General features: G+C 38.0%; 1 protein-coding gene and 1 long non-coding RNA gene across 6 annotated transcripts in view; one reads left to right on the top strand and one right to left on the bottom strand.

The window, feature by feature from the left end:
- Positions 1 to 23,598, top strand: part of LOC108701857 (sperm-associated antigen 16 protein) — a 474,505-nt gene that overhangs the window by 430,876 nt on the left and 20,031 nt on the right. The window contains exon 15 of one of the 4 annotated variants that reach the window (XM_041576878.1): positions 18,023 to 18,713. The exons of the other annotated variants lie outside the window; for them this stretch is intronic. Within the exon in view, the coding sequence (XP_041432812.1) occupies positions 18,023 to 18,087 (65 nt within the window). The 3' untranslated portion in view covers positions 18,088 to 18,713. Of the gene's footprint in view, positions 1 to 18,022; positions 18,714 to 23,598 lie in introns of those variants that run through there. 4 annotated transcript variants of the gene reach the window in all.
- On the bottom strand, positions 13,431 to 23,504 carry LOC108701425. 2 transcript variants are annotated; one of them, XR_005964135.1, is made up of 5 exons: positions 23,442 to 23,504; positions 19,236 to 19,329; positions 17,985 to 18,081; positions 16,161 to 16,283; positions 13,431 to 13,490 (listed from the first exon to the last, which is right to left on the bottom strand). It is a non-coding gene; the product is annotated as an uncharacterized LOC108701425 (long non-coding RNA). The 2 variants fall into 2 exon arrangements; XR_001933173.2 differs by lacking the exon at positions 13,431 to 13,490 and having other exon boundaries at positions 15,314 to 16,283.

The raw sequence follows: 23,598 nt of genomic DNA, 5'->3' as shown, positions 1-23,598 counted from the left end.
ACATAGATATTCCATGCAGTGTAAACACACAGGGAGAGAAGTAGATGATGTTGCCATGTTGTTATCCAGTAAAACAGATGTGGGAACAATCTAAGAGCAGAAAACACATTTAACTGCTAACTTGAATGGAAGTAATGCTGGTAATTTATGTAGGCCGTTCCATTAACTTCAAAAGGAGATGCACTTTTTTATTAAATGTTCCTTAAATCTTATTGGCATAAGGCCATTTCCGCAGGGTGATATATTTGTGGGTGACTTCATCATTCTTTTTGTCTGTCATGTCGTATGATAATTTAATTTTTCCCCAATATTTAAAAATACTCATGTCAAAATATGACAGACGTCCTCCTAGCATTGAAATGGTAAAAAGGCTAAACTGATGCTTACACCTACACGTGTTTGTCATCAAGTTCAGATATATTGGGGGGGCTTTGAGGATCTTACTTTCTTATATATATTTGTCAGCTGCAGTTAATTATTTTTGAAAAGTGTCATTCATTAAAGTAAGCAGAAGTCTGATATTGCATTCACTTGTCAGGCTAGATCCCATCGCCGTGCCTCATCTCAGAGAGTGACAGGATAATGTGCGCTGCTCTTGAATGCTAAGTGTCTAAGAAAACATCACCAAGTGAACTGCGTGGACTGGTTAATTACAGAAGAATTCAAATTTGATGTCACAATAAACACCTTGCATGAATGTGGGAATGTTTTGGTTTTGTTTTCTTATTTTAACCCTTAATGTGGCCGGTGGTCTGTAGATCACCACAGCTATGCATTTCATAGCTACTATACTTGAACTGAAAATACAGAAACACAATAAATGTATATATTTCCCTCATCAAAATTGGTGATAGGGAAACTGCCCCATTCCGATTTGCCTAATAAATTTGCACGAGTGCAGAAAAATGAGCCAACTGGAAAAACTTTGCCAACATTTAGAAAACACATTGGAGTTACTGGATTTTTTTTTGTTGTTGTGTTTCTCGCACCAAATGCGTTGGAATGGGCATTTTTTCTTGTGCCAAACGCAAACACTGGTACCTGTATCAGCCACAATAAGGGGGTTATTTATTAAAACTAAAATTAATCTCATTTTTTTATTACAACAAGTCAACCTAACTCCCTTCCACGAATTGAACTATTTATTTCTATATATTGAATTCAATATATTTTCTTGAAAAATTCAGAGCAAAAAAACGTTGTGACAAAATAGAGCACCAACCTGATTCGTATGATTGGCGCTCTGAAAACTCAACTGTATGGAAATGTCCCATGAAAATGCGACTTTATCAGATTATCCAGCACAGATAACGATGTCAAGAAACAACTTCAGGGACATCTGCCATTGACTTCTCCATGACTTCGACAGGTTTGAGATGGAGTATTTTTTGGATTTTTAGCATCTTTGGGGTATAATATCTCTTACAATTTTTAGGGATTTTAGAGTTTTTTTCCCCTCTAAAAATTTGAGAGTTTTCCCCTTTAAAAAAACAACCAGATAAATTTGATGGGCAGTATAGCAGTTCATCCAGTGTGTCCTGATGCCAAGCAGTGTGCCCGGTGTGTCATGGCACCTTCAAGATATATTTTGATTGTTGGTTCAAAGTGCAATAATAATGTTTTTCCATATATAAAATGGTTTGGCAATTAAGAAACATAATAACAGTAGTGATAATCCCGGAGGCCTGGGAGTATTTACAGAGTGTGCGCTAATTTGTTTTGTGTGTGTTTTTAAATGGGAATATAACAAACTGTGAAAGATTAACTTTGTCAGATTGTGAAGAATGGACTAAATTAAACTAACCATGATCAGAAAACAGTAGCAGATGTTCATTCAGTGACTGGATCTTCTTAATGTTTCTGCTTGAGGTGTCTAAGCTCTGATAACGCTCCCTCTTTAATTAAAGTGGAGAGATTGGTATTGTTGCGTGTTTCATTTGCAAAGGCTTGGGCAGGCGGGTTGCTAATTTGCCATAGTGCTCAAACACAGATGAAAGCCAGAATATGTCCCAGAGCAGCAGAGGCTTCAATTTACTACTTGCTGTCCAGGGCAGGCTACGTACACATTTACCATTTAAACAATGTCTCCCCAATACTACTGGATTATTGTTTTTTGTTTCAGAATTGTTTTATACTTAATTAATGGTAACCCAATATGTCATAACTGAATTGATTTAGACAGTAATGATCATAATCATGAAGCAGTAACAAATACTATTCTGCTCACTGCCTTTAACCCTCATCTTTCTTTTTGCTAACCCTTAATGCCCTCTAGACATTGTTCATTTGCGGTAATTTGCGGAACATACAGTTTATTGTGACTTATTTTGATTTAATTCTGAGCCACATTAGCCATTTTCTATTTATCAATACATTTTCCTGAAAAAAAATCGAGTGCGGGGAAAAAACTCTAAAAATTGTTTGTGAAAATGGTACGGAAATGCATACAAATTCGTTTCCTCCTGAAAACTTTGATTTTTCTGATTTTTGCACGAAACCCAGCGCAGATCAGGATATCTTCGAGACTTCTCTCATTGACTTATATGCAACCGTGGCAGGTCTGCAAATTTTATATTTTTAAAATTTTTAGAGTTTTGAGCATTCAGACTCTAATAAATAACCTCCTAGTGTATTCTCATTCTCTCATTTTCTGTCTTGTCACTCAAGTGGCTGTTGGGGTTTCTTGGCTCCCCTTACTCATTTTTTCCCCACAGAAGGTGCTATGCTGTTGTGAACATTTGGTTTGTAGTGGTTTCTGGAAGCTGTGATTTCATGCGATCAAAAATACACATTTTCCCCCTTCTGGCTACTTTTTCATCCCACCCAGCTGAAAAAAATTCTAGAGGGAACACCAACACTGCCAGGATTCATAATCACTTTGGGCACCATGTTTAGGCACCCGCCACCCACCCTTTACTCTCTAATCAAATTAAGCATAGGACAGTCTTTCTGCATGCACCAATTAACAGACGTCTAGACACGTGAATAAATACAGTGGCAGGCTGGGGGGATTTTCTATTTTTTGTAAATGTATTTATTTCTTTTAGTTGAATCATGTAATATTTTAAATGACTCCAAATCCTTCCCAAATAATGCATGTCATCACCACACTAGGTGGTTCATTTCCACACCAGGCCCCACTGTTGCTAAACCTTTCTATATTATTCATCTCAGCAATGGAAATTGCCTTGTTATGAACATTTTGCAGTGAGTCACCTAGCAATTAAATAATAAGACGTAAGCAATGTTATGCCCTGTAGCATTAATTTCTGCACACAATCATAAAAGTTAGTCGTTGATACGAAGGCAACATTCATGTCTTAAATGTGATTTCTATTTGATAAAATCTCAACATTTCCATAACACGCATATTATACTATATATGAATCCACGCTGGGTGTCAGAATCAATTGCACGCATGCATTTCAGCAACAAGCCCCAGCTTATCATCCTCACAATTACCTTTGGGCTAAGCAGGTGATTGGGGAAGCCGTACTGTATGTGTGTATAGGACAGCGCAGACATATTCTTTGTGGCAGGGGGACCCTTGAGTGGAGGGGGTGGTTGTGGCCACAATTGTTCTATCTAGGAGGCATTACTCCAATTATAATGTAATAAATAACATTTTGAATGGTTTTATACATCTTAATGATAGAAGCAACAGACCCAGTGCCTGAATATAGAGAGAACACAGGTCCTGTATGATGTGCAGTGTTCATTTATTGTTTGCTGTGGGGTCACATACAATCTAGTTATGCTTCTGTGCATGCAACAGAGGGAGGCAGGTGTGATGGTGACCCAGAAGGTTCTAACAAGTGGCATAGTGTGGCTGTGTGTTAGATTTGGTACGGAGATGGATAAATATTCAGGACTTGGTTTATTCAGGACTTATATTGCTTTTAACAGTCTTTCCAGGCAAAGCATGCTGGGAGTTGTAGTACAACCGCTTGATGCCTGGAGAGGTTGGGCACCATGATCTCTATACTGTGGATTCTCTTTGCCTCCTTCGATTTACCTCTAGCCAGTTCTAGTTCTTGCTTTCTCCCTGTATTGTGTATAGCAGTGCAGCAGAACATGGAGCTCTATCTATAAACAGCAATAATTATGTGGATTGTCCCAGGCACAGCTTGTTGCTAGACATTTTTCTGACTCCTTTGTTTTGCCATTCTGCCTTTGCTAATGATTTCTGAATAAATCATATTCCTAAATAAATCATAATAATATAACTTTGTGACTGTGACTGAGGGATGTCACTGCATGCCAGAATTCCTAATTCATCTTAATTCTTTACTGGGGAAAACAATATAATAATTGGACTTTGTTCTGCTCAGGGTAAGGAATATTCCAGGTGTATAACTATAATTTTCTTGCTTATGTCTTTTATTTGTCACGTCTTACAGCATCATACAAAATTACAGTACAGGCATAGGATCTATTGTCCAAACTCTGGGTGGAGCAACACTGCTATGGAAGCAGGGGAGGAGGGTGACATTTTTGGAATATCTTTTTGTGGAGGCAAAGCCTACCTAAATCTTCATGATATGTATGGAAGGGATTATCTCAATTTTAACTGGGATATTTACTGTATACATTGTGGCCCAATGTAAGAATAAACACATCTTGTTTTTATCACATGAAAGACACCATTAAAGTCTACAGGGAAATTTGCAATTGAATTAGGATATATAGTCATTCCATTAAACTGAATCTGGCTCTTTGTCTATAAAAGAGTTACTGGTCTCTAGAGAAGCAATCCATTAAGGGAGGACTTTGCCTCTGTCACATGGATTGGTGTTTTTTTTCCCAGTGTTACATGAATTCTGCTTATAAAATAAAATGTGTGAGATGGAAAACCTTCATCTAAAGCAGTAGCTGTAAAACCTTCATTTATACAGTATATGCTGACACCAGTATATATATAAAGCAATACTACATACATTCATATATCAACATTTAAAGTGGCACGGGGGTGGAAACAATGGTTGCTAATGTTTCTCTTCTTGTTTTCTCAACGTCTGTCTGACCTTAGCTGCTCCATGCAATGCCTGTAAATATGGAATATCATTTACCAGCAATAATCCATCCAGTCACGCAGTTTCCCAGCCATACTTGGGGAATCCATGATAACACATTAGCCCAGCAGCCAAAACAAAGTGTGCCCCTTGTGGAGCCTTATTGCTTGCAGCGATGTTGCTTGCCAGTTCTTGTTTGCTCCACATTGTATTATGGCTGCTTTCCAGTATCTTAACACCAATTATTCCCTAGCACTTTTACATTAGCTTAATTGGTTCCTGCTCTCAGGGGTAGAATTTATTAGTTTGCGCTCAGTAAATAAAGGGATGAGGATTAGTGTAAGCAGTTCTGGGCAACTGAATGTTTTTCCTCCTAGTTTTTCTGCCTGTAGTTGTGCATCTAACCTTCTTGTTCTCCATGTGAACACCCTGCCTCGTATTCTTCACTTCTATTAAGCAGGACTATATTGTGTGTCCATGTGTGGCTCTCAAGATCAGCCAGTATAGCTCTGACAACAAGCAAATGAAGAGTCAGAAGGAACAAACGCTATACATGTTCTAGATGACCTTGGTGCTGTACTCTTCAGTCTGACATTTAGAGAATGCCATTATGTTACCGATGCTTAAATACTTACACACTGTACTGGTCAAGCCTTTGTGCTATTTACTTTATATAAACTGATAACCAAAGGGGTTACAATAGAGACCTTGTTCTACATCAGCAGCCAAAATAGATAAATTCACAATGTTAGCATGTCAGTTCCTGAATAACAATTAATAACCATAATCACACATTAATGTAATAAATACAATTATAATACAAAAAATCCATGAATAGCCTGTATATCATTATAATACACAAGAGCCATGAATATCCTGTAAATGATGTCCTTATAAACAGTGCTAAGTGGTGTCATCAGTTATAATCGGGGCTTAGTGATGTAATTTCTGTCCCATGACTCACTGAAACTTGTTTATTATAATAATTAATGTACCCTTCTGCAAAATATGAGGATATTAGGAGTCACCTAGGAGTTCATGACCATATAAAAGCGCAAGGCCGAAGGTAACTTATATTATCCTTATATTTTACAATAGGGGGTACTTTATTAATCATATAAATAGCACTAAGTAATATTATTTCTATAACATGACCAGTTTAGGACTTAGCCGGTAGGACACGAGGAAAAAAAAACACTCCCCGGCCTGAATCCCAAGCCAAACAGAGGGGTTGTGGAGGTTAAATGCCAGATGGAGGGCCCTTTATTTCAGCCCCAGATGCCTGAGTCTGACCCCCATGACTCATTAAAACTTGTGCATTATAAATAGTGATGGGAGAATCTGACCCGTTTTCCTTAGCCAAAAATTTTCAAAACTGCAAAATGCATTGAAATTTATGGGCAACAATTTTTTTTTAACGCGTGACAAATTGCATGGCAATTTTTTTTGACACGCCACAAATTTTTTCACCCATTAGAGTATATGGGCAACATTTTTGCAGCGAAAAATTTCGGTCCCCCCCTGTTGTAAAATATAAGAATATTGAAAGTCACCTATGAGTTCCATGACCTGTACAAAAGCCCTCAGTCATGGAACTCCTTGCTTCAGGGTCGGAAATAGGGGTCGGCAAAGTAGGCATGTGGGCACAAAGCTGGGGGGGCGCCAGGAACGTACCCTCTCTGTTGCCTACTCCATGTCCGGTCCCCTATCTTTCCATTCTATTCGCACTTCTCCGCATGCACGTGTTGATTCACGCATGCGCACATCCAGCTGGCGCCTGGACCGGCCAGGTAGCCTAGGGTGCCTGGCCGGCACGGCCCAGCTCTACTATCCTTATATTAAAATCGGTGGTAAGTTATTCATTGTATTAATGCATATTTATAAAGCTACAATGTGTTCCATAGTGCTGTACAATAGCAGGGTGTACACATTAACATAGAGAATTATGTAACATACAAAAATGTAACCAATACAAGAGGTAAACAGGGCCCTGATCACTTGATCTTATAATCTAAAATATAAAGTTATGTAGTAATTAACTGTAAAAGAACGGTCTAGTCTAGGTCATAGTACAAGAAATGTTTCCTGTTGTCAATAGCACCTAAGTCTAAACCCTGCCACCCACCACATGGGCCGTTGCTGCCTATTATAGAGTGTGCAGAAGACTTTTATGTTAAATGAGCAATGACTGATGTTTAAATCTCTAGGGTAATTTGCCCAGTGCAGTAACCATAGCAACCATTAAGCAAATATCTCTAATCTCTGGTTGTGCTTGTTTACTGCAATGGGGCAAATCTGCCCTGTATTAGAAAATGAGCCCTGTGTGTTCTCTCTGAGTACATTAGCACATGGCGATTGAGTTCTTTTGCTCCTTACAGAGCCCACTGAATACAGTTCCTGAAAAGGGGACATAAGATCCCAGCATTTTCCAGCATATCATGAAGGGTTAAAACATAAAAAGCTTCTTAAAGCAAGACTGCACAATAAAGCGGTTTCCAAGTCCTCCAGGGCCAGTGGCCCAATTGATGTAAGCCTATCCTCCAGTGAGAATCCTGCCTGCTCTATTTGCACTGACTCCCTGTTGATGGATTTATATAATTGGCACCAAAGGCAGCAAACACATTTTTTTTTCCCAGCTCTCAGCACCTAAATAGCAGTAGGGATTATTTCGACTGATGAATTTATTTGCATCCAATTCAAGCAAAAGACATAGTTTCTGTGAAAAAAATGTACCCCTTAAATGAGGCAGCATACAACTTAAGCCAATAAATATGGATTTTGTGCTTTTAATATGTTCAGCCATATATTAAAGAAAATGTGTAGTTTTATATTTATTGCATTAAAAGGAAACCTAATCCTATGGAAATGAAGGCATTCCAGTGAGAAGCATTAGGTTTTACAGTCAGAGTGAGGGATATATGTTTTTTACTATACAGTATAACCAACACAACAAATACTGTAAAAGCATATGCTATCTAAAGATGAGGACTAGGAGCATGAATTCATATGAACAGTTTTCATTTAATATTTGTGAGCTTAGACTGTGCCCTCTATAGGGCAGGGGGCTCCTTCCTCTTGTGTCTCAGCACTGAACGTCATTTCGTTATCTGTGTTCTATTATTGCCATATCTATTAATGTCATTTCATTCCACTCTTGTTCTATTAATGTACTGTTTAAATGTGCAGCGCTGTCTATACAAGTAGCGAGTATACAGATATATACATACTTACTATGTCACTGTCCCTTTTAATGGTCACTAATGTAAAGTCATAGCACTTGCTGTATAATGCAGGTACATTGGAAGGTAGAAATGCCATTGCTAATGGCTGTGTATCTGTTCTCTGCTACATGTTGTGTAGTTGTTGTCTGATCTGAAGGTGTGTGTGTATAACGGCTCCAGCCTGCGAGCTCTGGGTCTGCAGATACTGCTGCCTCTCCCTCCTGCGCCCCTGACATGCCAATATTAATGAGCTGCGAGAGTGTCAGGGATTGTGGGGAGCCGGACAGCCGCAGTGACACATCTCACAATGCAGACACTTGCTATGACAAACCTGAGCAGTGACAGTAATGGGAGTGTTTAGTGAAGAGAAGGGGATGGCTCTAATAGAGATGCCAGAGCTGTAGCTGAACCTCAGCCATACAAGTCACAAGCCAATTATTTTATTTCCTAAAGGATGAGAATTTTGCTTACCCCGGCTCCATATCTGAGACACACACATGGAAAATGAGTCACTGAATCTGCTCGAGAATCCCAGCTCCACAAATAATCATATGCTACCTTTTTCAGATTTGTAGCTTGCATGGCTAAAATTCACATTTTTTTTCCAGTTAAAAATTGAGATTAAAGGGAATATGTAAATGACCCAGTTATAGTTTTACTTGCTCGGTCTTAGCCCTAAACTAGACCTAAATAAAATCGTCTCAAAATAATAATAAAAACATTTTGTAATATACTAACAGATAAATGAATTTTATGCAAAAAAAGGAAACACATATTAAAGAAATCTGCACATCGCTGGCATGCATGATATTTTCAAGAAATAACCCTATTTGTGGCTGAAAGTTACCCATCCTCATACGTGTAAATTGTAACCTCTTCGGGGCAGAGACTTCTTTCCTCTTCCTAATAATACCACTGGCATTTGCAGCATTTTTTCCAGCAAAACAAAATTAATGGTAGAATTCTACCGCAGATGGAAACAGGGTGGGACTGGGCCAGGCCCACCCCTACGATCAACCTCCCCCCTGAAGTAAGGATTATTGGCGCATTTTAGCTTCCCAAAAATCATATAAAATTAGAAATGTTTCTGAAACTTATAAGTATAGATTTGGGGATGGGTGATATTTTTCACCAATCATGGTTTTGCGGTAAAATTCTACGTCACCATTGGCGAATATTTTCGTGAATCCATAAAAAAAACATTTTACTCCAAAACTTTTTGCTGAAAAATGCCCATGGACTTCAATGTATTTTGCATAAAAAAATTAATTGACTGATGTGTTTTGTATGAAGAAATGTATAATCACTATCTGGGACATGTGATTCCTAGCAGGTCATGGGCAGGTTAATCAAAGGAACCCACTACTGCCCTTATTTTGCTCGACCACCATCCTAAAGGGATCATCAATGTTACCGTTAGTAATTATATAGTAAAGTTACTTCTGTCCTTAAACACTGCTATGACAAACCAGAGTACTGGGGTACAGAAGTTACTCCATATTTACAAAATAAGGGCTCCTGCATAAGGCTCCCCCCCCAAAGTCCATCACCTGAGCTACAAATAGGACACTTCCTACCTCTGCCAGAAATGTAAAGCTGTACTACAGGACTGGCTGTCACTATAGCTGGTTCTTTACATCCAATCAGAGGCTCCAAAGCAGTGATCACTGACCAGAAGCAAACACCTTGAAAGCAAACTTGGAAACCCAGAAGTATAAGGTCTATTATTTTTGACTGGTCAAAACCCCCTACGTTTGTTTTAAGTCTGTGAAGAAAAACACTATAAAACCCTGCCATAATAGATATTAATTTACATCAATTTTCAACTGTCCATTTGATGCTAGAGTTTACCTATACCTGTTATTTTTAGCCTCGTTTCCACACATCTTGTGACACATATCTGATGGTCCCAGATAGGCTTTACCATTGCATAGCATGGGTTTAAATAGGGGTCCATAAAACCTTAAGACCCCCTGAAGCTCCAAATAACGTCTGTGAAAAGTAACAACAAATATTCTTCATGCACTTGCACCGATCTGATCTCTCTGCAGAAAGCTCTCTGTGCCCTTGTGCCTATTCACTTAGTAAAGCACAAATGGCCGTGACCTGGGGTGCAAGGAGCCCTTTACTGGCCTGTAACACCTCTGAGAAAGCATTTGCTCCTAATATAGTGGTGTTATCTCTAAAGGGGAATTATAAAAGTTTTGCATCATTTTAAAATGCTTTACTTTGGAAAGGTCTTGTCGTGCATGTTAGCTTGTGCATTTGTTAACTCTTCATGGACTAGGAAACCTTGCTTTGTTAACAAACATCAGCATTTCCCCAATCAATATGGGAGTGCAGCTACATGATGCTTGTCTTCATCTGTGACATCTTCAGCAACAGCGATCAACAATACCACCCTATAGTCTCAGTTGCTGATTGATCGTGAGGGTAATGTCTATGTACAGGTTGTACAACAAAGACTTCCAGGAGATCTTGACACATAATTAGAGGGCTTAGTTAAAGAATAACTGGAAGTTGATTACATTTGTTCCCAAACCAAAGCAAAATTATTCTGTGACGTTGCTCACTTGGTGTCTGTTTAAGCTCAATGTATGGTAACACCTAATTCACAAATTAGCTTTACAAAACACTTGTCTCAGCAATTCACAAGCTAATAATTATCATATTTAAAGGGTGGAAAAGAAAGCAGATCCTTCCCAGAGACATTCTAAACTTTCCAGCTACATTAGCGGAGGGTCATACTGTATGCTCTTGGAAGCACTTGAGGATAGAACCAAAAAGGGCTGGTGAGTTGTGTAGCTGCTCCAGACAGCACCAATGGAGTTACCATGGCATCCAGCCCTGTGCTCTTTGTCACACTTGGCATCGAGGAAAATATGTTCAAAAAGGAATGTTCATTCAATTGCTATTCAGTAACAGGAATGGAAGGAGTTAACAATACAAGCGTTGAACAGTTCTCTTTTAGTTTTCGAGAGAAGCCTGGAAAACTGTATTTGTTTGAATGTGTCTGGCACCCATACATGGTGTCGCTGATACATTCCCAAGTGAAATGCAATGCATCAGAAGAAGAATAGAAGTAATTACTGAATTGGTGAGAGCTGTTTTTGGAACATCTATATCTGTATGTGAGGAAATAAAAAAAGAGCCATCAACTATTGCAAATCAGCCACTTTGTTGTGTTTTTCTCATGTGGTGGAACATTAGTGGGCGATTGTTTGTTGTTCAGACTGGGGTAAGCCAGGGATGTTCAGACTGTGTCTCTGCAGCTTCTGCTGAAACATAACATTCATTGTGTTCATTATATTCCACTGGTACTTCTAGTTCTCTTTGAACAATACATAAATTACTTATTAGGTCAAAACCTCTAAATTGTCTAGGTTATCCTGTTAATTAGTTTCTCTGTTAATGACTGAGCCCTAATGTAACCAGGGTCTGGTACTAAGCCAAAAACATTCCCTAATCTTTGGCACAAATTCACACTTCTTGCATTTTTTTGGAGCGCTGATGCATAAATGTTTTTAAAGGGATCCTGTCATCGGAAAACATGTTTTTTTCAAAATGCATCAGTTAATAGTGCTACTCCAGCAGAATTCTGCACTGAAATTCATTTCTCAAAAGAGCAAACACATTTTTTATATTCAATTTTGAAATTTGACATGGGGCTAGACATTTTGCCAATTTCCCAGATGCCCCCAGTCACGTGACTTGTGCCTGCACTTTAGGAGAGAAATGCTTTCTGGCAGGCTGCTGTTTTTCCTTCTCAATGTAACTGAATGTGTCTCAGTGGGACATGGGTTTTTACTATTGAGTGTTGCTCTTAGATCTGCCAGGCAGCTGTTATCTTGTGTTAGGGAGCTGCTATCTGGTTACCTTCCCTGTTCTTTTGTTTGGCTGCTGGGGGGAATAAGGGAGGGGGGTGATATCACTCCAACTTGCAGTACAGCAGTAAAGTGTGATTGAAGTTTATCAGAGCACAAGTCACATGACTTGGGGCAGCTGGGAAATTGACAATATGTCTAGCCCCATGTCAGATTTCAAAATTGAATATAAAAAAATCTGTTTGCTCTTTTGAGAAATGGATTTCAGTGCAGAATTCTGCTGGAGCAGCACTATTAACTGATTCATTTTGAAAAAAAAATTTTTTCCCATGACAGTATCCCTTTAAATATAAACTACCAAACTACACACACTCTTTAGTCCATGAACATAACGAATTGGGGCTTTGCACAAAGAATTTTGTGTGAAAAAGCCTTTTGTATTTACTTACGCATCCACTTCTCTGCTGCACACAAACAACAATGGTTTCCATACGTCTATATTGGTATCAAAACAAATGGGATATAAGAAGTTAACAATCCCTACTCTAATAGACCCGTCACCCAGGGGTAGTGATATTAATTCCTGTACCCTAGTCTGTATAAAATGAGATAGCATATAGTTCTCTCACTGGCTTACCCTACCTTTGGAATGGAGGATCAGAGACCTGGTGATACAGCCCTTCCACCTGTCATTTGCTTTATTATGGCTCTGGAAGGCTTCCACGTGGTGCAGTCCCAGGTGTGATTGCACCCCCAGTACTTAAAGGAACAGTAACACCAAAAAAGGTGTTTTAAAGTAATGAAAATACCATGTACTTTTGTCTTTCACTTAGTGTTTACTTCAGAATATAGTTCATATATAGTGATGGGCGAATTTATTCGCCAGGCGCGAATTCGCGCCGAATTTGTGCGATTCGCCGCCAGTGAATAAATTCGCAAAACGCCCGCGAAAATTCGCGACAAAAATTCGTCAAAAACGGGCGCCGGCGTCAAAAACGAGACGCCGTTTTGCGAATTTTTCGGCGAAGCGAAACGGCGCAAATTCGCCCATCACTATTCATATAAACAAGCTGCTGTGTATCACTGGTGGAAATTGAAAAAAAGGCTATTTGGCACAGGTTAAATAGTGGATAACAGATAACACCATTATGTTCTACAGAGCTTATTTGCTATCTGTTGTGTAACTTGAGCCTTTTCTCCTTTGAATGGCTGCCCCCATTGCTACACAGCAGCTTATTTATATAAACAACAGTAGTGTTTCTGAAGCAAACACACCAGTTTTACCAGTAAAGGGCAACACTGCATTATATTTTTATTAATTTAAAACAATTAAATTTTTTTTATGTTACTGTTCCTTTAAACCACTGGCACTACGAATGTGGTATGGCTTTTTATGACAACTTTTTCTAAAAGAACACAGTAACAGCCGAAGACTGCAAGAAAGAGAGAGAGAGAGAAAAACATGGGTAATCAGTGAGTCAGATGAAAGATAAAACAATTTCCTTTTTCTCTGTAATAATAAAACATTACCCTGTACTTGATCCCAACTAAGATATAATTAATCCTTATTGGAGGCAAAACAATCCTACTCAGTTTAATTAATATTTATATGATATTTTAATAACCTCAAGTTATGGAAATCCAATATGGAAAGACACCTTATCTGGAAAACCCCTGGTCCTGAGCATTCTGATCCATACCTGTAAGACACATGTGTGTATATATATACTGTATATGGTTTGCAAGTTCATATTTACCTTCATAGGAAGTGATTACAAAACCATGAGCTAAAGGTCACCTACCCCACATCATTCCAGTCTGAATATTCTCAAAATGTTTTTTGGAAGTATAGAATATACAAACCAAAAATATCTTTAAGCACAAGACTATCCTCTAATGCAGCCTACTCCAAACACTTTTTTGAATCATCCCCAAAAGTGTTCAAATAACATACATGAAAACAAAAAGAGTTCTTTTAATAATTTATGATGTTTTTATAAATATAAAAAAAAACCTTATTGGTTGTATGAGGGGAATATAGAAGTGAGACTAAATGTGGTCTGTATATGTGCAATACACCTTTAAGAAACATATTATGTAAATTGTTTGGCTATTAGACTTGCTATAAAGTTGTGTCTTTTTGAAAATCTGTAAAACTCTGAGGAAGTGCCATAGGGCATGAAACGCGTCAGTGGTGATCATCATGCACTGTACCTTAGCTTACAAATTTTAAAGGTATGAATAAAGCAACGTAATTTTAAATTAGAAATCGTGTTCGAGTGAATCCGTTAAGTGTTGTGTCCTCCAAACACTACTCTGCAGACTTTTTTTGGTCCCCTCCGCCTTGTAAAACCAGACCATATGTTTAAAATAGGTAGTGTCAATATACTATGTCAATATGTTGTGATATATAGGTATAGAAGTAAAAATAATATATAATAAAAATTATTTATTTATTCATTTATGGTCACTGGGCATTGATCTTTCTTTCTGAATCAAGAACTTCATGTAAGTTTCAAGCCTGTTACTTGAGGCGAGTTGAGATGCGCAGACATTGATCTACAAGGTCTATATATATATCACTGTGTTTGCTATTTGAAACAACATAACAATTCACCCCAGTGGTCCTGGTTTTATTTCTGGAACACACTTTCTTTCATGCCATCTCATCCCTGTCCAAGCAAGAGTCTTTCCCTATGCAAAAAAAAAAAAAAAAAATCCAATAGTCCGATCAATAACTCCCCGTTCTGGTAGTAAACGCTGAGAAGAATTTCTGTCTATTTGCATTGATTTGGAGAATCGCTTTAAATTGCTTCTGATGTGTATAAAAAACATTTCCTTATCGATTTGATTTCATTCTTCTATTCTGCGGTTAGTCTGTCCACAAACCGTGTGATAGGCTCAAGCTTTCTTATTGCAAAGTTAGAAAAATATATGACTGGGTAATGCTTAAAGTAACAAAGTGGAACTAAGTGCGCTGCATCCATTGGCCAAAACCTTTTTCCAACACACTAGCTATTGTATATTTCTTATAAACTGCTGAGGTTTTTTTTTTTTTACAGCAAATGAATCTATTGTCTTTGTCTGCAAATAGATTTATTTTTAATCAAAACTGGAATCCAGGTTCTGTATCTAATATTAAAACTGAAAAAAAACCATGGAATTTAAAATGTATACTTGCTAATGAATTAGATAAGGTCTAAAGCCTAAAAAGAATATAGCTATAAATACTGTATAATATATATAGAACATAATGTACCAACCTTGATGTTCACCAGTCATTTAACAGTAGTGATTGACGCCTTCAAATTGTCCACAGCAGCTTCCCATATTTTGACCTTCTTGGGAAATCTTTCAGTGTCAGTGGCACTGCACATGCCCAGTGTGCTCTGAGCTCTTAAACTAAGCTTATATGTCATCAGAAATTACTAGAACTAGCAAAAAATGAGGTTAAATTGGTCATTGGTAAATTGGTGTCACCACTGATCTCCCCTACACTTCGATGGCAAAAGCATGTTGCCTGGTGCAATCCTTACTGGCATTGGTACGAGATCAGGTTTTGTAAAGTATGGACCCCTAGGATACCACGGTTTCTAAGTGAATTACAATTTTAATGTATAACATAGAATGCAAATCCTCTTCTCCAAGGTGTATTGGGTGGGGAGGCCAAAAAAGATTCCGCTTTGGTGCCGAGTTGATGATTCTATTTAAGCTTCAATAAGGCAGTATGCCTGAGCCCCACACCAGAGAAAAATCATGCATGAATGGCCTTTGCAAGCTATTTGTAAATAAGCCCCTCTGCCAAAAAGTTATGTTAAGTTTTTAATAAAAACATTTCTTATTTCAAGAAACAAAGCAGCATTTGGGTTCTCTTGTGCTTTCCCATCTCGGTTCTCTTGTGCTTTCCCATCTCTCCATTCTCTGAATAATGGGATGACTTGAATTATGTCAGATAAATTGGATATAGCTGCATTTTAACAGCCAAGTGGTTACCTTGGTCAATTGCCACTAAGATGCTCAATGTAGAAATTATATTAGATAAAAAATCAAGCAACGGAGGCAAATTAAAGGTTACACATTAATTAAAGTTAATAAGGTCTAACCTATTCTGATAATACATCACTCTGGGAAGAACCTGATGGCTTCAAGGATTTGATCTTTTCTGTGCAGATATTCTTGCTCTGTATCCTAACAAGATGGGAGCCAGCCTTTAGTATGCAACTGCCCTGTGAAGAGAAAAAGAGAGGGTAATATTTAATGATATTCATATCTGTGCAGGCATGTTAAGGTGACATCTAATCCTGATCATTGATTTCTAAATCAATGATTTAGTTCTTGGTGCCAGCATTTTCACTGAGCAAATCTAAATTACAGAGAACATCTAAATGCAGCAGAAAAGATTTTGGGCAGTGCTCCTGAATGTGACTGATGATCTTCAGGCTCATCAATGGGTTAGATATCAACAGGCAGATTCTTATATGTATGCACTAAAGCTATGAGGCATGGTTTAGGTTAACTAACCTAACTGAAATTTAGGGCAAACAAGCTCTGTACCCCAACAATGGAATGAAGAAACCCCCCCAAACTGAAATCCACATAGGAGTATTGCTTCTATATTCCTGCTGTCTATTGGTATTGTTCCACCCAACTGAACAATCAGAAAAGCACAATAAAGGTGAGCGGCAGCTAATACTTTTCGCCCAACTAGTCTAGATATTTTGTTATATATTCCACTAGAGTTGCAGGATTATCTCTCTGAATGGACCCCCGGCTGGCCATACACACTCAATATATAATCAAGTAGTATATCTGAAATCAGTCAAAATGCCCAACCAAATCTGGACATGTATCTTAAATCTATTACCCACTGTTCTGCATTATACAGTACATGAAAGCAGCACACACACCATGCATCTAGTTTGTATATATTAAAGAGATGTTCCTAGCAGTGTCCTGCTACTCAAATGTTGCTGGACTTAAACTCACAGTGTACCTCAACATAATATCTGGAGTTTAGGCATGCTGGGAGCTGTAGTTTTGTTCACATTATTTGTGAATTATTATTGCTCTTTTTCTTAATGATGAGTTGATTTAGATATCCCGTGTGAAATGTTGATCATGCTGATCAAATAAGCTCCAGTGTGCTCTGGATTTGTTTATTTTTTAGATTCGTTGAGTTGGGTTAAGCAAAAACCTCTGCCTGTTTGAGTCTGGCTGGAATTATTAGATTAATTAAGCATGCACATTCATTTCCCCAAATGTACTTAATTTAGCAACCTGCAAGATTAGAATAAATGGACTGAGGTGGGCTGAGATATAACAGCAGGAAAGCCCTGGGGTGTTACCACTTTATACTTTTAAACACTGTAACTCAGAGCCTGGACAGAATGGCCATGTACAACTGCAGTGCCAACAAATGTCTATAATCTGCACTTAAACTCTAAAGCTTTTGGGCTCCAATAAATGAAACTGTTGGAAATTGTATACATCTTCTGGGCTCCCTGTACATTTCTGGGGTATATTCTGAATATTTTAGCAACTTCTACTGAATTGTATCACAATGAACAGGGATATAACCACTCACTATTAATAGAATAATGTTTCCATTCTGAATCCAGATGGTTTAGGCTGTGCCATTCTGAATCCAGATGGTTTAGGCTGTGCCATATCTATTAGAAGATAGGTAAACTTGTTCTGTGTATAAACAGTATAATATATATTCTAATATTTATAATATTTATGAAGGTAACCATCCATAACATATGCAGTCTCTTCTGTTCTCTTAGTTCTGCCCCCCCCCTACATTTCTTGGTATTGTCTATGAAGTTTCTCGTTCATCCAGGTTAACATATACATATCTATCAGTGATAGGTTTAAAGAACCTGGTCTTGCTGAATAATTTTATACCAATGTGCCCACCCATGTACCTTCTTCAGTTCAACTCTTATATTTTGTCTCATTGCAGCCACGGACGATGAAGATGAACATGTGCAATTGCCCCAATATGTTTGCAACTGTCAGTCCCTGTAAAAGAAGAGGTCAAAAACTATTCTCAGCAGAATTGATCTGCTAACTCAGTGTATGGGCAGGTGCCACCTTATTTCTTTCTCTGCTGAGTTAAAAGGAAATCTCATTTCTAGTATTGAATGACACAGAGCCCCAGTGGCCAAATTACTATTAAACAACACACAGCAGTGTCACTCTCCCAATTCAAACTCTCTACAATCAGTGCTTCCCAAACCATTAGCATCTCCGTAGTAAGGAAACAATCAACAATGTCACGTGCACCATTTGTTGCTATTCTGATTAATTTGATTTATTGTTTATTATAGCTGAGAAAGCAGAATTAACAAAACTGCTTTGGGGACATACATCAGGGCAAGTGTTTCAACATCAGAATGTAAATCATATATTCTTGTAATTAGCACTCTTTTGATGCATGAGGATAGCAGTGATGGGATATTTCACCTCCGACTATCAATTACAAGGATCTTGTTAGTCACAGAGGAATTAAATGACATATAAATGACTGAATGATTTTCTCTGAGGCAAAGAGATCCTTTTATACCCTTTTATCACAGTTATTTACTGTCTATTTAAAGACAATTGCATGGAAGATACAAATCATGTTAAACAGGGTATATTTTTCCTTTTCCATTTTAGGTGAAATGATTGACCTTAGTTGTACTAGGTGTTTTTGCTCTCATGTAAAGATAGTTGTGAGTTAGCTGGTGGTAGGGTTTTTTGTGGCAATTACAGTTCTTTGTTGTAATGAGCTCTACATCACCAAGCTGCAGATTCACACTTCAAAGAGTCCTATTAGAAAAGCTCACAGAAAAGGCCATTTCACTGGCATGTGCTTTGAAGTCCAGCAATGTCCCTGAACAGAGGGGGCTACTTCTGTAGGAATAGAGCACATTTATAATCACTTATAATAAACTCAGGTGGAATGGTGTGGCACAAGACTGGGGTTAAAAAATGTAAAGGATTGCTAAATCATGTACTCCGCTGTTCATGTAGGAAAATCATCCAATGTTTTAAAGTCGTGATTAAAATTGAATATCATTTTCTCCAGTATAAAAAAAGAAATGTGTAATATTGACAGCTACAAATACAAAGTTATTATATCTTAACAGAATCTGAGAGTCGCCTTATTTTTACTAGGTGGATACACTCACCTATAATATGGTCTGTAGGCTATGGGCTCACGGCTTTACCAGTCAAGGGAGGTGCCAATCTGTATTGTCTCCAGTGGCAGATAAAATAGGTGTTCTAGACACAAATCGGACAAATTGTAGCATTTACAGTTGCTGTAAAGAAAGTGCATGTGCTAGATCACTGTGCTGGCAAGCAGCAATACTGGCTTTGTCCTTATGGTGACATATTCTGCATTAGTATAGGCAGAAGGAAACTCTGGACTTTACACCTTCCATTTACTATGCATTGAATCTAGGATTCCCCCTATGCAATTTCACTAATGGAGATTGTCCGAGAATGGCTGTACCCCACACACATTGTGCCCATAATGACATGGATACAATGTGCACTGTATTGTCGTTCATTTTATTCTCATCCCTGGAATTGATACGAAGAGATTACACTTTCAGTGGTGGATATGACTAGTAGTGGGCTAGATGAGTAGCATATGGTATATATTTTGGAGGCCTTCCCAAATGGTTTATACTAAAAGATTTCACATTTTGGGGGTTATTTATTAAAAGCTGAATGTATCTCATTTTGTTATTAAACAAAGCTTGACAAAACTCCCATCCACAATTTTGCCTTATTTATCATTAAAAATAATTCGAAAAAATGGGATTGTAGAAAGACTCTATAAAATTGAGCAAATATTTGAATCATAAGATTTTTCAGGTTATTATCCAGAAAACCCTGAATTTTTTGGATTATCGGGCTAAACCCAGCGCAAACCACAATAACTTCAAACTAGGTTAGGGACATCTGCCATTGACTTATACATGACCTCGACAGGTTTGAGACGCCAGGTTTTCAAATGTGGCTATTGACAGCATTGGGGTATAATAAATCTTGAAAAATTTGAGGTTTTTTTTTCTTGCACGAAAAATTTGCATTTTTGCACCAAAAAACCAAACACAAACAGAGCATTGCTATTGGCTATTCATGTGGATATTATGTAGCACTTTGGCCCCTTGGCTAACTGGATGTAAAACCCAAACATTGGCCTTTGTGCTGCATCGCCAAGTCAGTGGCATTATCTTATTATATTTATTAGAAGAAAAACATGTTCTAATATGTACAGGGAACCTGTCATGATAAATTTAGTATTTTCATTCTGAGAAACGTTGTAAAATTATGCAGAATCGTCTCAACACCCTGATGAACCTGTTAATTCCTATTAATCCCTGCTGTGACAGAAATGGAATGTGATTTGTGTCATACGGTGTTTCTCTTTGGGCTGTTTCATAATGACTCCTCAGGTGTAAAGGTCCTCAGTGAGTAACTTAACTTATATAAATTATTCATGCCAGCTCATGATCAGAGAGCGCCACTCAGGCATCACTCGTGCCATTTCTTCATGAACAGGCCTCTTAGAGGGGATGATATTGAATTCACTGCATACCCTGCAGTCCTTATAGCTGTTTAAATCTCCCAGCATGATGGCTGTAGGGCTGTAGGTTGGACACCCCTTATAACCCTTTGCTAAACTCACCTAACCATTTTCACAGTATATAATATATACTTCTTTATTTTTATTAGTTTTCTTAAAGTGGACCCCACTGATGCTGGGGTTCCATTGTAAAGACCATAAAACCATAATGGCATAATGGACCCATACGTCATTGACATTATAGTGCAAGGGCTATTTTCCAGATGCGACAGAGATAATTAACTGAAACTTCAAAGATAAAGTAGCAGGATAGCAGGATACAATAGCTTATTACACAATGTGAAGGTTACTTTGCTGCAGGCAAGTTGGGGATATGTACAATTGCTTTGCTATTCAGTCCTTCTCCTTGCAGTTCTGACTGGGGCTCTCATTAGCCACTCTGTTATCCTGTAGGCCCTGTCACTTTCACTTAGATTCTGTAAAAATAGAAAATAATCAGTCTATTGTATGTCCCAGTATGGGCAGCTTTTAGCTCTTTTACTAACTATTTATACTGATGATCATTTAAAAAATAAAAATGTCTGGGGCTGAAAACGCACCAGTTCAAACTAAGTTCAAACTAATTGATTATAGCACCTAACTTGGGAATATAAAACAATGGAGGTATTGTCCTATACTGGAAGAGAATGGGAAGGCAGCAGTTAGGAAAGCAGGTCTGTGAGTGTACAGCCTACAGGGCCCCCATATAGGAACTCAATGGGGGGAATTCAGAAAAGTGTCGGGAACGAAAAAATGTCTTTAAAATGTCGTACAAAGTGTCGTAGCAACAGCCGACAGATTCACAGAGCATTTCTCCGCCAATTTTCCGACATGTACAACACTTTTGAATTAGTGTCGTTAAAAGTGGGCGTGGTTTTTTCGGCGCCACTTTTCCCGACTCATTTTTTTTTACCGACAATTTTTCAGACACTTTAGGCTCTCCAAAATGAAAATTTCAGTCAAATTGTCTTTTAAAAAGTCTTGGTAAATGTCGTTTGTACGATGAAAAGATATACGACATTTTAGAAAACTGACAGACTTACGAGACATTCAGAGATGGTAACATCTGCCTTTGTGAATTTGCCGTTCGTACGACATTTTACAAATTTGTCGACCGCCACTTCTGGGTTACTTATTTTACCGACACATTTGTGAATTCCCCCAATGTGTAGCACAATCTGTTCAGTAACAATTAGTGATTGACAAATTTATTTGCCAGGTGCGAATTTGTGGTGAATTCCCAGTGCCGTTTCGCTAATTTTTCGAAGCAAAATGCCCCAAATTCGCCCATCATTAGTAACAATATTATACAGTGTCATATGCTGCCTACAAATATATAGATACCTTACACCTCCTAAACGCAGTGCTAAATGATATCCTACAGGTTGTACCACTACATACAACTTTGCATGACTTTGTGTAGAATAATATGAAATAAAATAAATTATCACTATGCCACTATTTTCCAACTGAAATGAATGATGTGTACAATGGTGGACTGTGATGTTTGCTCCATTCGTGTGTGTGTAACATTCCATTTCACTACGTGATAGGCTTATAATATTGGATGGCATAGGGGGTATAACACATACGGTATACTTTCAACCTTCAAGTATATAAAGCTACACTCTAGCCTGTTTATTTTTCAATAACAGAAATAATTTTGCAAAAACATAACTACCTTGTCTTGCTAATAATCAGATACTAGATAGAATTAGAGCAACAATCTCGCAAGATTCATGAACCATCATCTAAAAGAACTTTACAGAACAGTGTAAATATGAGAGTGAAGTAATTATGAAGACAAACACCCCCAAAATTTGGGGCTGACACCTTGAAGGTGCTAAGAACTTTGGGTCAGTCTGAAGGCCAGTTAGGAACAGATCTGGGGAGAAGGCCTATTTGCTTTCCTACAAACTCCTGGAAGACCAGCTTGAAAGTCAGTTACAGCCAGATTTAGGATCAACATATATCTCGCATATCTCTAAACTTGAGCTTAATGAAGCCCTTCCCAAATGTTGGACCTCAAAGGGGTAAGGGAACAGACTTAATTAGCCTGAAAACCACTGACTTTAAAAAAAACTAATTGTATTATTGAAATAGGTGCATCATGTTAATGGGGTAACAATGCGAGAGGCCCACACATTCGGTGTATTTTTCAAAAGTAAACATAATTTCAAGCAACTTTGCAATATACATCAATTAATAAATATGCAGACATTTCATGATTTTTAATGGTTTCTGACAGTTCCCTAAGCCTAGCCCCCTGCTCTCCTGCTGATCTGTCTGACTACTTTGCTGAGCTCGCTGACTACTATTACTTTGTATCAACAGCCATCTGTCCTTAGACTGCATCCTCCAAACCCCACAATTCCCTGCTAATGTGATTTCAATAAGGAACGGAATATCAGTGCAATGCATTGTGGGTTATGTAGTTCCTGCATGCTGTCTGTAAGCTGTGGAGAAGTTGTTACAATTTGTAACATCAATGTTTTTCCCTCCTTCCCTGCCAGAAGAACTGTTAACCAGCTGGATTTCAGCATAGAAAATAGCATTTATACATACTTTTTGAAGAAACAGGTAGCTGTGATGGGTATATCAGGGGTTTCTGTGTTATGTGGGCCTCTATCACATTTTGGTTTAGAAGCCGGAGTTCCCCTTTAATGTTGGCAGTATTATGAATATTACATGGATTTATTACCCATAACAAACCCTTTTGGTTACTGTTATATAATAATAAACATCAAATCACTCTTACCTTTTTGACTTGGCTCGGCAATGTACTGGAGGCACACAAAGAAATCGGGATTAGATCTGCTGAAGCAGGCCGTGAAGGAGGAAAAATAAATAGCTTTTCAGACACATTATCTCAAGGCTGCCGCTCATAAATTTCTACTAATCATAAAAACAATCAC

Source organism: Xenopus laevis, chromosome 9_10L, assembly GCF_017654675.1.
Source record: "Xenopus laevis strain J_2021 chromosome 9_10L, Xenopus_laevis_v10.1, whole genome shotgun sequence".
Classification (NCBI taxonomy): domain Eukaryota; kingdom Metazoa; phylum Chordata; class Amphibia; order Anura; family Pipidae; genus Xenopus; species Xenopus laevis.
This window is presented reverse-complemented; position numbering and strand designations above follow the sequence as displayed.